General features: G+C 36.7%; 1 protein-coding gene across 1 annotated transcript in view; it reads right to left on the bottom strand.

The window, feature by feature from the left end:
• Positions 1 to 14,790, bottom strand: part of LOC148655636 (clavesin-1) — a 38,462-nt gene that overhangs the window by 9,382 nt on the left and 14,290 nt on the right. Inside the window, exons 4-5 of the mRNA XM_088642365.1 lie at positions 9,132 to 9,242; positions 4,528 to 4,760 (exon numbers count right to left, since the gene is read on the bottom strand). Coding sequence (XP_088498491.1) covers positions 4,528 to 4,760; positions 9,132 to 9,242 — 344 coding nt within the window. The remainder of the gene's footprint in view (positions 1 to 4,527; positions 4,761 to 9,131; positions 9,243 to 14,790) is intronic.

Here is a 14,790-nt window from a genome sequence, read left to right on the forward strand (position 1 = left end):
AATAATTTTCTGGTTTCTTACAGTATATGGGCTCGCCCACAAGAAAAAAACTTTTATAAGGCATACAAACATAAAACAAGATAAAGAATTTAAGACTGTTCAGTTCTGTGTGAACTCAGTTCATGTTTGTTTTGGTATCACAATATCATGTTTTTTTTTTCTAGAAATGCTTGAGCTTTATTCTTTCAGCTCTTCCTACATACTGTGTGTCGTTGCTAACGACAGGTCTCAGTGTTCCCTGAAAAAATCCCATTACAGAAGTCTAAATTATTTGTCTTGCTTTGCTATCATCAGCAATTACAATTGGACCATACCATAATCAACAGATAAAAAACTAGTAGATTTTTCTTTTAGACATTTTTAGTATTAACATAACGGTATTCTATTATAATTGGTATTATTTTGCAAAGCTTTAACATTTTTTATGTTTTAATTTTGTTGTGATTAAAGGTCAAATTAATAAACCTGTCTAGTCTCAGTATCTATGAATTACAGGCACCACAGCCAGCCTCATTAGCTACAGTTCAGGATCAGGTCAAAGCTGGAAGCTTCACTCAATCAGACCGTTTTGTTTTTCTTTAGGAATCATTTTCAGTTCCCACAAGTAACAGACAATAAACAATTAGTTCACATGTGGGGGGAAAAAAAAAGATAAACGCCAAAAAAAATGCACAAAACATGATCTGACCCCTAGGTCAACTCTATGAAAGGTGCCTCAACTTTGACAGACAGCAAGGCTCCTCCATGTCTGTGACCTGGCTTTCTGCTTGTGAATAAACTCCACTGCACACTGCCCTTTCTGACTCTGGGTTGCTGCCTTTTCTCTTCGTGAAAGGTGCCGAAACCCTCAACAGCATTTCTTTTCATGTAAGTCACGCTCTTGACTGATACAAAAATCAAAAACACGACCTACAGTACATCTGTCTGTAACAGAAACAGAAATCTCTCTCAATTGATACAGGTGGATATCGTGTCCTGTGGGCCACAGTTTGCTTACACACACACGCAAAATAGCACAGGGCTCGATCCCCTTTATGCTACAAGAGTAATTCAGAACACGTTGTATTTAAATAATACAATGCAGACTTAAGCTCCAAAGCAACCCTGCTATCCTAATCTCTCCATTTTTTAGCTTTATCCGGCTTTACGCCCTGCAAGAAGCTTACAGAGTGTACTTAAATGCTAGGTTTCTCATTTCCCTTGTTCAGTATACTGCTAAGATTCAAATCCATTTGAACCCTGAGGCTGAGTTCTGATTAAATATCGCCCAAGCTGGACGGAAACAGATCCTGCTAAGAAAATATATAATTGACTGTGGCACATGTGCCCATACACACTGGACAAGAAACATGTTCTGTGCTACACTAAAATGGTATTCCTGTGCTTTGAAAGCTTAAAGAACAAACAGATGGACAGTTCTGCTGGGTGCTCTTTTGTAGTTCTGTTTGCTTCTTGTTTCATTCCGTTTATGAAAAATGAAAAGCTCATAAAAACTGGTTTCCAAAAAAAATGTAAGTAAACCTAGAGGCTAATATAAGAATACAGGCTTTAACAATTATTAATATTACTGCTTGAGCACTAATAAGAAGCAGACCATTTTACTCATCTTGTTTTCAGTTGGAACTGCACCAACTAAATTAATAATATCAAGCACACAGCATAATAAAGCATGTGAAAGACTGATCAGATCTCGGTTTTGCCAAAGAAATTCCTTGCTGTACAAGGGCATGTGCGTGCGCTGGTAAATCTAGATGCCTGTTCAGATCTATTGATTGATTATACAAATGAGAAGAAAGTGATTTTCGGTAAGAGAACATGCCTGCACTTTTCTTTCAGTTTAGGTTTTATAAGAATGTGCAAGTGTCAAAAATAATCCATTTTCTGTTTTGTGTTTGGACATGTAGAGAGGGGTTTGGCAAAGTAGCAATGTTCCAGATGTGAAAGTCCTTTCTCCTTTGACCGGTAACCCTCTAACCTGGGAGGGCTGGTGACATTAGCGCTTACTGCTTCTTTTTGACAGCTCTGAGACTGTCAGCTCACTCCCGCTGACGTAAAAGCTTCAGTCAATTAAAGCTCAGCGTGAAAACTGAATCTCTTCACCACTGACCTTCAGACAATCCACTTCTGTGAAAACATGCTTCTTTTGTAGCTGTGGCACAAGCTGTTAATGCAAGCACATTTATTTCCTGCTCTGTAGAGACTGTTTTTTTTTTCTGAAAAAAACCAAATCCAAATTATACATTTTCCCTGTTATATCGAAGGACTGGATTTAGATGGATTACTGACTTTTTCCTCAGGGAATCAAGGTTTATTTGTTATCTCCGGCTGCTAAAATATAGGCTCTCAAAAACGGAGTATTATGTAGGATGAGACACTAATTAGTGACTGAAAAGAAGAGAGGCTTTACGGGGGATGGGTGTTGTGCTCTGGTTATCCATGCCATTTGGAAAGGTCAGGAGGGGATGGTTTCTATAGTAGTCTTTTTTAATTGAATCAATTCCAAGGTAGTGGTCACCAGAGACCTGGTCTTAAGATATTACTTGTGGATTGCAGAATGACTCATGGTACTACACAGGGTACACACTGAGTACAATCCTTAAAAGTTGCTGTAATTTGTAGAAATCAATATAGATTTTTAACATTAATCATTAGGAGGTAAAGATGTCTGGGGCTTTGAGGCTGACCTGAGAGAGAAATACTATGCAGGATGACACAAAGCAAGAGAAGTAGCACAACATTTTATTATTGCTTTCATGGTTCCTATAACTCATCATCTCAAAAGGTTCCCTTAAAACATGGATTGTAGCTAGTAGCAGATAATTCTGATTCTTTGTATTATTACAAAGTGATTTGTGTTTATTTTATTGGTATAGGTATAATAAAGACAGAGGATTTAATGATTTAAAAACAGCTTGGTTTGTCAGCTTGGTGAAATACAGTGCTTCAACTATGGATTCAGGTGCTGAATTTGATTTGTGTGCTCTGGGATATAACTGTTGTAAAAAAAACACTGCAGTATGTATTGAAATCTTTATATAAGTTCTAATATGTATGCAAGAGTCTCTCTTCTATACATGGTACTTCTATACATGTTTAGAGTAAGACAAATGTCAAAGATTTTGACATTTATGGTAACAGAGATAAGATGTAAAATATTAAAGCCTCCTGTAAACGTATTTGCTCCTAGCATTACAGGAAAATGCACTTTAGCCTGCTGTTTATTCTTCAGGAACTGCCTTTAGCATAACACATTTAAACTCATTCCAAACCTTCACTGAACTGTGCTGTGACTTCTAGGAAGCCTACAGTACATTGGATTCAGAGAGTGTTTCAATATTTGGGGTAGTGTCATGGATGAAAAGGACTTATTATGATTGTGCCTGGGCTTTAATACTAAAATCCAAAAAATGAAAAAAAGAAACATTCATTCATAATGGTGACACACAGAAGAAATGTATGCAAGCTTTTTTAGCTTTCCAATTGTACATTTTTACTACTGTAACCGAGAAACAGACAACTACAGTATGTGAATAATCCTGTAAGGATTGCCTTAAAATAAGTTTTGGGAAGCCATACAGTTCTAACGTTTCTAAAGGCAGTAACAGATTTTCAAAGAGTGAACAGGTCATCTGGAATGAAAACCAGAAGACACTGTGACTCTCCAGGGTCAGGCTTGCAGGCCCCTGCCTGAAGGTATTCTCATAAAACATGACACTGTAGGATTCCTGACTCACTTTGTGTACTTGCGCTATAGCAGGAAATATGAATTAATCATTCTCAAACACTTACAAATCCATGGGGACAAACAGAAATTCAGATTCAAGATCCACACTACCTTTTCTAACTTCAAAGATAAGAAATTGTTCAGAAGAACATAATGACCAAAAAAAGTATTTTCCTGACCTACGTGTCAACGTTAAAAATAGATTCAGCATAAAATTGAATCAAAATAATCATTTTGACATATCATTTTTCTGGGATCCATGTTAGGTCAACCCCCAACATGCACCCAAAATTCATTGATTCACATTGCAAAAAAGGAAGGTGCAAATCTGATCAGTGACTTCTTCAATCAACTCTAATGCTGCATTTCAGTCAAAGTCGAATTAATGGGAAAAACAATACTTTGCCTTGCAGTGCTGGGACTCTGGGTTCAATGCCAGGTCTGGGTGCTGTCTGCGTGGAGTTTGTATGTTCTCCCCGCGTTTGTGTGGGTTTCCTCTAGGTGCTCTGACTTCCTCCCACAGTCCACAGACATACTGGTAGGTTAATTGTCTTCTGGGAAAAACGACCCCCTGGTGTGAGTGTGTGTTTGTGTCTCAGTGTGTCCTATGATGGACTGGTGTCCTGTCCAGGTTGTATCCTGCCTTGCGCCTATTGCTTGCTGGGATAGGCTCCAGCTCCCCCCATGATCCTGTATTGGACAAAGCAGCTCGTAACTGGGTGGTTGAGTGAAAAAACAATACTGCTGCAATCCTCAGAAATCTATTTTTCCTTTTCCGTTTCATTTGTCGTGGCTTCACTCACCTTTTCATGTGTTTTTCAGTACATTCTCTATCGGAGTTCCCCAGGGCTTCCTTCACATGCAAGGCGTTGTATGTGTGAGTATATTCGGTTTCATCATTGTAGTCAGGGCCTAATAACGTCCGTGCCCATGTGCCCATGTCATAGGGAGGCAGAATCCCCCCAAACTCCGAAGGCAGGCACTCTGGATAGATAAGCTGATGCAAACTGTTCAGATTGTTCCCATGAAGAAAAATCTGTATTTGGGAGATAAATGAAATGCATAACGAGTGACAAACTAAGGCGATGTATTTAGAATCATCCAGGAAAACAAAAAGGGATCACAGAAACAAAAAGCGAATTTGATCCATGTGCTCTGGGAAGTACACCCTTGAAAAGATTATTTAAATAACATAAAACTTTTTGAACTTTTTGATAAAGGCCCATACAATGATCTGTAATGTATTACTGAGTTTGAAAATTGTGCATGGCAATTAAATAAAACATAAGGCGGTGTCTGTCCGTTAATAAAATATTCTGGCCAATATTACTGCATTGACTGTAGTGGGCAGGTCCTTCTTTGTATTTACACTTCACCGAAATCAGAAATTAATTCAAAACGGAACAAAGCCAAAATTACAAATATGAACCACACAGTCAGGACCTCAGTTTTATGTCCCATCCACTGCATCTTTTTTTTTCCACATCTTTTAACTGTGTTATGTCCCCATCACTAGACTGGGACATTAGCACCCACACAGGCTGCAGAGTGAGCACCCCCTATTGGCCCCACTAGCACCTCTTCTAGCAGCAACCTTAATGTTTAATGTCTCCCATTCAAGTACTGGCCAGGATCACACCTGCTTAGCTTTAGTAGGTTGCCAGTTGTGAGTTGCGCAGTGATATAATTGCTGGTATATACTGTATACATAACTGCTGCTATCAATCAAATTACATTTTTGGTTGTTTGACACTCAGAATGCTTCAGTGTAGCATTTTTTGATGCACATTCCTTAAAGACTCTCCTTCAGCCGACTCTGACCTCAGCAGATTTACATACAGTATACTGTAGTTTGTAGTGTAGATGATGCTCAGTCATCAGCTCTTAATGCACCTTAGTCAGCCATTAATGCACCTTCAGCAAATACATCAATCTTGTAATCTAAAGCTCGCGCTATTAAGAATGTTGTTTCGCTTCACTCCTTAGTCAGTTGATTATTCATTGCTTTGCACAATGGGTGCACTGACACACAAGTGACTGCTCTCCTGTTTCAATGGATATTTAGTACCGTATTTGGATGGTCAAAATCCAGGACCTGTGTCCAGGACCTGAAGACATTCGAGGACACTCATAAAATAAAGAGTTCATCCTTGCTAGAGTAAAGGTAAAACTTGAACTTATCAACTTTGTTGAGATGTTGTTTTATATTTCAAAATGACTGGATGAATCAAACATATGACTATGTAATTACGATTTGTGTTTTAAACAATTTCACTACATGCATAAAATAAGCTACACTGATCCAACAGTTATGAGCTCTGAATGATAATAGGAATCTACAGTTTTTAATTGTTATTTAAGATGATACTGTTGTGTAGTGTTTAGAATTGCCATTTCGTAGTGCTAAGCCCCTCGGTTCAGTTCTCAGGGTGCTATCCGAGTTTGTATGTTCTCCCCGTTTCTGTTTGGCACTCCAGTTTCCTCCACAGTCCAAAGATGTACTGGTAGGTTAATAAGCTTCTGAGAAAATTGGTGCAATCACGTTTGCCCTGTGATGTAGTGGTGTCCTATCCAGGGGATATCCTGCTTTCTGCTAGTAAGCCTCGGCTCTGATGTGACCCTGAACCGGATCAAGCAGTTGGAAAATGGATGGATGGAATTACTTTGTGAAACAAGCAGTAGTGCATAACTACAAACATTAAATGCACATGCAGAATGGACCTAGGTTGGTTTTCATTGTGCAATACAATAGTGATGCCCAAGCGCTTAGAATTAGATGACATCTATATATTTTCGATGGAGTCTAGTGCACTGACATTTTCAGGACTGAGCTGCAGTCTGTGGACATGCTTGCAGTGAAAGGCTTAGCGGTCTATTTCATTTAATAGACCAGCACTTTTCTACAAAGTAACATTGAACCATTTACACAGCTGGGTATTTTAATGGGGCAATGCAGATGAAGTACATTTGCAAGGGTTCAACACTGATATCTCACCTGGGGTTTTAACCCACAATCTTCCAGTAACACATCAACCCTGACTAAGGACACACATTTTTGCCCCATCTGAATGAACTGTATCGGAAGAGACGTGGAGATCTGGGGCAAGTCTGCCACTGAATTCCCAGTTAATTTAGAAAGAGACCTTGAAAGAGGACCGAAGAGTACCAGGTACCAAGTGAGTTGCCATGTATTTCAAAAGGGGACAAAATATACTGTGCATCTAAAGTTAACTTTCAGTGGGAAGTGTGTTCATTGAAGGGAGTTGCAAAATGAGAAACACTTCCAAACATGCCAATCAAGTTTTGACCGGTAGTGTATGTCTGGCATACTGTACCACTGTTTTTGGTTTGTTTTGCAAAACCTTGTAATGGTTGACAAACATTTTAATAAAAGTCTCAGAGGTTACTTTTGAACATTAAAAAATGCTCTGTGTTCTGGGTAAATTCACATTCAAGTACTAAATTGGACAATGTGAAATTTCAAGGTAATATGCAGGAGCTTCAAAAATGTATATTGATGCGAAATACTGGCTACTAGATGCACTGATGGGATAAAATGTGATCCTGCTTTCAATGCAGATGACAGACATCCACAGACCCCAAAGTGTAAGTCCAAATGAAAAATGTAATAAGTATGCACAGCACAAACATTTCAACATTTTTATCAGATGTTTTTGTTTTTCTGCTTTTGTGTTGAACTATTAAAAAAACCCCATTAATGTTGTCTCTTTGGAGAAAAGCTTGCGATATTTGCTATTGGACTTCTCATAAAAAATGAAAATAATACACTTTATGTGTTACACTTGAGATAGGCTTAGGCAGTCTTTAAGCTGTTTCATAGTCTTAATGTCCATCTATTTTTCAAGTCAGGGTTGTAGGGCAGCTGGAGCCAATCACAGCAAGCTATTGGCAGAAGGCAAGGCACACACTGTATGGAATGCCAGTCCATCACAAGGTAGACAGACAGACATGAACACAGACGCTCACACCAGGGCCAGTTTTCCTAGAAGCCAATTAGTCTACCTGTATGTTCTTGGACTGTGGGAGGAAACCAGAGCAACCCGAGAAAACCCATGCCAACATGGGGAAAACAGATAAACTCCATGCTGATAGCACCCCAGGGCAATATCGCTACTAGGCAGCAACGTTATGCACTGTGCCGCAATAATGTTAATATAATTTAACAAAAATAAAATATAATAGCCTTCTTCCATTGAAAATAGCTCTTACAGGAGTTACAATAATAATAATAATAATAATAATAATAATAATAATAATAATAATAATAATAATAATCTTTATTTTATATAGCTCCTTTCATGATACTTTTCTCAAGGAGCTTTATATTAAAACGATAACACAAAAGAGACAGGCATACACAAACTAATACAGCACCCTAATAGCCTTTTCTTCTACTATGAAGTGAGTTAATTTGAAAGTGATAACTTGACTTCTGAGATCTGATATGCATTGGGAAATCATTCTGGGAGCAAAAGAACAGGTTTTGCATTTCCCAAAAGGAACAGACCTTGCATTTTGTGAAGTGAAAGACAGCCAGAGTTACAGTAAGTGAACTGTCAGTGAATAGGGAGCTTGACTTCATATAAATAAATGTCTTGGTATCTCCACAGTGTTCCCAATATTCCCATAAATACTATGCTGAAAATGTTCCATTATGCATGAATAGTCTGAACAGTCAAGGGTGTGCAGAAACATGCTTCTGTTTCCTCATCTGACACTAAACTTGACAGCTTACTGAAATCTTACCACTGCCTAGTTTATTGAAGACCCGAGTCTGTGTGATTCATCCACAGTTCACTCCTGTGTCAGTTTCAGCAATTTAAATGCATATTTATGCAAGATCCTCAGGAGTCTCATTTTCTGCTGCAGATTTTTTTTGTCCTGCGACAGTGACAGCCACTCGCCCTGAAAGCTTCAAGCTTTCAAATCACACACTCAATATGTGATGCCGAATCGGCTTGCAAGGGGAGTAGATCAGTTTCGCAATTTTTGCCGCTATGAAGTACCTAGTATTTTCAACATTTGAAATTGCCATCTGATGTTTTTCTGTGTATAGCATAGACTAAATTTAACGGTGAACATACTATATAAATTAAAAATATCCTTTATATAAATGTACCTATACTTCAAACACACATTAGTGACAAACACTGTACTGTACATGCATTCAAATATTTTTATATTTGGTATGGTGTGTCCTGTTGCTTCATTTAAAAAAAAAAATGGCACCACACTTTCATATTATATTTGGTATATTCTAATAATTTTTAAAATAAACTATCTGCTCCTTCTACATTGTTAAAGGTCAAATGTCTCTGTTTTTACTATAATTTTCAAGATGCAGGGATTCACTTCACTACTGAATTGTTATACAGCTTATAATTACCCGTTTCCTGGTCTTGTCCTTAAGGAAGGGCTTTATAATTGTATATAAAGCATGGATGTACCAAGGCTGATTGACAAAATGGATTCCTCCAAAGCGGGCAGGGAAGCTATCCTGTGGAGATGAAAGGAGACAGAAAAAGAAACAATAAATTGGTTCTTCACCAGTGTGAGAATCGCTTGATTTGAGAACCAGTGCCCTGATCAGCAGTCATCAAATTTACACAAACAGGTGTGCTACTACCACATGTCAAAGGAACCCTTCTGCCTCATACTTCCACGTTGATAGAACTAGGATATTGTTCTGCGTCCAAAACGACTGAAAGAAACATTTTTTTTTAAGTCTAAAGCCTTTTGTTTAGTACTGCGGTTCTGTTGGGATGATCTTAGCTCATATCATTGTCAAGAGGTTTCTCAAAGATAGAGTCTCTTTGGTGCTCTGATTATGAGAGACGAGCGAACAGGACAAAAAAGATAATGAAACAAATACTGTTGCTGTAACAAATATTATTAAAAAATTAGCTTTCACACTTTATTTTACACCAAAAAAAAACAAACGAAACTGCGAGCCCGAAATCCAAATGTGCTGTACAATTCATAAAACTAATTTGTGACAATCAGTTTTAATCTTAAGCCTGTGAATAAAGTTGTGAGAAATGGGAAGTACATTCAAGACTCAAAGCAAGATGTTCAAAGTAGAAGCTGTACACTGTAGAAGCTGATACCCTGACTTTCTTCAAGAACCAGCTGGATGAATTTATCGTCTTACCTGAAAAGCGTTAGATAAGCCAAGCAGTCTCCTATTTTCTTTAGTTTATTATTACATCAATAATTTTATCAAGATCTTATTTTGATAAAAAAATAAAAAAATCTTATTTTTAATAAAAAATGTCTGTTGCCCCATCTATATAGGTTGCCTAAAGCTTGTTGGTCTAAAAAATAGGATTTTTCTTACCTAGGTTTCAGGTAAAAATATCCTAGTTTGATATGAACTATTTTGATGTAGGATAAATTCCTTATATAACAAATCTGTCGATATTAAAGTAATTTTTGATGTCCACGTGAAAGCCTGGCCCTACCCACCCCAGGTGAGCTCGTTCTCGGGAAGCTGCCCATAAATTATTACCAAGCTAATCATACTATTATAGCCATTCTTTAACCACTATTATCACTAAGCCACTAATAATCACGCTACAATATTAATACCACTATATTGTCACAGCACTTTTACTAACCACATTCACCATTACTGTCCCCTTTCTCAATGCAACGTACTCATGACCAGCTGCCATAATAATTATATTATTATTAACTCCAGCCATCAGCCTGTGCTGCTCAGTCAGTTGATGTTCACTTACTGTACTTCAAGAGTTCAAGAGAACTCTTCAAGAGAGGTTCTTAATACTTAAACAGGGTGACTCACAGCTTCTGCTCATTAAGGCAACAATGGCAGCTGTGACCTCCACACTAGCACCAGCACACTCAACACTTCATTTTTTTAAATTGTCTTAAAAATGATGATTTTTTAATACCAGTTTGGGGGCATTAAAATGCATGCTTAGTAGTTCAGGATTTCAAATATTAACACTGTCTAGTATAGAAGGGCTTGTTTGAGCCACTCCATAAACAGAGTACATTCTGTATACGATAATAGAATAGCAGTTATTAAAATCGAAACTAAAAGGAGGAAGGATGGTTTGATGGTCTTACTATTGCTATTAATGTTATACTGGCCGGGAACTTTTACCTCACTCAATATAAGAAACTCAGTATTAAATGTTAATACATTCTACCACAAGGAAGGGCATGTCCAATAACAAATGAAAGGGGTGTATGAGAAAGCCGTTCGAACAATTAACCAATGCCGTCGACTAGTTAGAAATTATTTCCTGTTATTGACGAAAGAAGATATGACCAACGTATCCATGAGACAAGTGCATGTTAACTGCCTTATAAAAACGGCTCAAGTTTTAAACACCTCACGTGCCTTCATAGTTTCAATAGTACACCCAAAGATTAGGACTAGGAAACATCAGGTTCTTTATCAGCTCACTCGTACAAATGTGCTCATGTAAAGAAACCAAAGTGCTTCCTGTAGAGCTCTGACGTAATCCAAAAAAGTTATCTGCCTTGAACGTTGTCCAAGGCACAATCACAACAAATCCCATAACACAGTATCTAACTGTATATTTTTATACTGGTAGGTTTAAAAAGAAACACTCCATTTTGGTTAATATGGGTGCATAATGTTATTGCTATTAATCATAGGATTTAAAATTCACTCAGAGTGCAGAGCTTTGAGATCTAAACAATCTCATTTTGATGAGGACTTTTTCATTTAATGTCAGATTACTCTGAGGGCTACTGAGTATGACCTCTTAATGCAATGCTAAAAGGTATTTACGCATTCTGCATCAAACTCCCATTCTGTTATTTATTCTTAAACTATTTAAAATGCAAAATTCAAAACTACACTCTCTCTTGACATTTAATTTCATTGACATGCATTGAAAAATAATAAAGAACTCCACTGTCAGTAGGTAAAAATTTCCCTAATGATCACTGCATTCCATCTAAGAAACGAGAAATATAGCCAATCTAGGTATGATCTGCAATCATGCAAATGAACAGCTAATAGACTATAGTTGTTTCGATAGTAGACGGCTCTATATTGGAAATTTTACAGGTTAAGATTAGTCACTTCCCCTATATGTTTTCCAGAAACTCTGTAGCAATAACTATCTAAGTTTCTATTACATAATGAAATAAAAAGAGAAAAGCGTGGCATTCTTTTCTTAAGTAAAGCTGTCAGCGTGTTGCTGGAAATAAAAAGGCAGAAAACTTTTGACAGAAGAACCATCTGAAGTACTAAATTAGAAATGAAAACCTATTTCTGAGAAATGTACAGAATGTTGTTTAAAAGGAATTTAACGGAGAACTGAGCATGACAAATGCAAATTTGTGCCTTTTATAATTAATGAATTTGAACACTGAAAGAATATATCTAATCTTGTTTGGTGCTTGTATTGTCAGTGAATATGGTATACAGAGCTTTCTCTCTCCATAAAGAGGTACAATGCACAGCATTCTTCACTTGACTCACACAATATAGAAAATATTTCTGGGCAATTAACATTTTCACCAAAATTCTTTAAAATTACCCATTTAACAAATAAACACCTTTTTGATATTGAGCTGCAGCTCCTCTAATAGGCGGTTCTATGCAGAAAACCTTTACACCAGACAATGCTTCAGTGAATCTGATTTTAATTTCTGATAATGATTCCAAATACCCTCGTACAGTTTTTGATTATAAGGCCTTAGGATCTTAATAAAAGAAGGCCCTTGCCAGTCAGTAATTAAAAATCGTAGCTGTCTGTATTCTATTCTTTTATCTGTCTTTTATTACATATGTGCTGGGAGACGGTTCTGTTTGCTGTGGTCTTGTTTTGTTCTTTCTAAAGGACAAAGGAGTTTCATGTCTAGATCGTGCTGCTGCTGCAGGATTGCAAATGCAATCATACTGTATACTGTAGAAATTATATCTGTGACTTTTTTGCCTAAAAATAGATCATATCCATTAGATTTTACCCATAAAATGTCCATAAAATAAAGTCCCTGTTAAAAGTACTCTTTTACTACACTCTATATTTGTACAGGCAGGAATTTATTCAGACACTCCTTTGATTCAGAGATATGGGTGTGATGCTTTTCTGTTGTTCTCATTTATTTTTATGCTCATATTGGCTAGATGGGTTTCCATACCAACAGGCAGAATCACTTCACTGGTGAAGCTAATTGCAGTCACAAACAAATCATTTCATGGCTGTACGGTTATATGACAATCCATCTTAATTTTCCCTTAACATAATATTTCACAAGTTTCTGCTGTAATTACACAAACCGGAATTACAGCTGAGCTTCAGAAGCCCTGAAGACCTGACACAACCTATCGTATTAAACTAGATGATCAATCCATACATTGTCTAACTGCTTAATCCAACAGGCACAAGGAAGGATAAAATAATTAAACAATAATAAAATGTGCAAAAAAGTTTGTGTAGTCATAGTGAGATTTGGATCAACTCACTTGATTCTAGGACAAAGAACAGTCAAACATAAACAAAATCTTTGTTACCTTTGTATTGGTATAGTTGAAACTAGGAATCATATAGCTAAAGTTATTTATTTTACTGAGGTTTTGCCTTATTCATAAGCTTTTAATGCATAAATAAAAGCAAAAATGTTTTTCCTTTATCACAGCAGGATACATCCCCATAGATATCCACCACCCTAGTCAATGAAATGTTCTACTGATCATATTCCTTGCATTTCCTTCTTAAAAGTAAAAAGGTCCAAAAGTTGTTGCTCATAAATGTGTCCCAGATAGTATGAGAAAAGAAAATGTTTCATAATCAGCAAAGACCAATGGAAGTTACAAGAATTCTCAATATATGAAGATCATTAATCAAATGAAATACATATGCTTCATCAGCCTGAATGTTCCATGTTATGCTTGGTGTGAAGGTTTTTTTTTTGGAAAAGCATTCAGGGACAATCTTGAGAATTACAGAATGCCAGTCCATGTCAAATCTAGGATATTGTTGAAATATATCTTATGGTGATCTATTTAATGAGAGCAGGTGAAATCAACTGTTAATTGTAAAGCAAGTAAAAGTAAGCCCAATAAAGACAGAATAGCTTGGTAAGAAACTCTCTGTGATAACGAGTAGCTTATTTTTCTTTTCACAAGTTTTAATTTTGTGGGAAAACTGTGGCAAATGCCTTAATCATCAACCCTTAATCATAAAGACAATTAGGTGTCCTCCTTAATTGGAGTGGTTGACTGAACTAAAGAGTGTTTTCTTGCTCATTGAAAATAAAACAGGGGAAAATATTGATTAAAATGACAAAGAAGCATGGAAAGAACTATGTGAAATAACAAATGACACTAAAAGTACCATATGAGCAGAGAAAAGCAGTGATCTCATTATGAAAGCTAAGGAGTTGAGTCTTTGTACAAGTACTGTATGTCAGGACAGACTTAATCGGTCTTTCCCAGGTAAAACGAGAGTGGGGTTTCTCACAGATCCCTTTGTGCCTTTGGTCTGATTTTGACCTTGAATGAATTAGTGACATTCTCTACAAGCCTTGGAGATAACATTTTCATTTATGCTTGCTGCTCTTGTGGATTTGTAATGGCTTTAATGGTGAAACAATATAATAAGCTAATGCAGGCTAAACTGTACTGGTTTATGTGCATGTAGTAAGAGCACAGAAGGAAAAAACAAGACTAAATTATACCATTTATTTTAGAACCTCATTCAAAAGTATTCTCAGAGGGGATGGTGAGGATGATTTTCAGAAGTGTGGTTTCCTGCTACATTAAGAAATAACAGTGAAAACAACAATTCAAAGTAATTTCTTTCACATAGCATGATATGATGTTAAAGAAAAGAACAGTGAAAATGAAGATTGAGCCTTGTTTTATACATTTATCAGAAAGTACACAACATCTGTTGGGATTTTATGCATATTTTTAAATTTCATTTTTTTAATTGTTTTTTTTTCCTGCGAAGTATTATCTGAAAGTTCCCATAATTCATGGCCTCTTTCTCTGAAATGCCTAATAGGAAGAACTTAAAATGTGTATTAAAATTAAT

Source organism: Lepisosteus platostomus, chromosome 8, assembly GCF_059453375.1.
Source record: "Lepisosteus platostomus isolate fLepPlt1 chromosome 8, fLepPlt1.hap1, whole genome shotgun sequence".
In the NCBI taxonomy this organism is placed as follows: domain Eukaryota; kingdom Metazoa; phylum Chordata; class Actinopteri; order Semionotiformes; family Lepisosteidae; genus Lepisosteus; species Lepisosteus platostomus.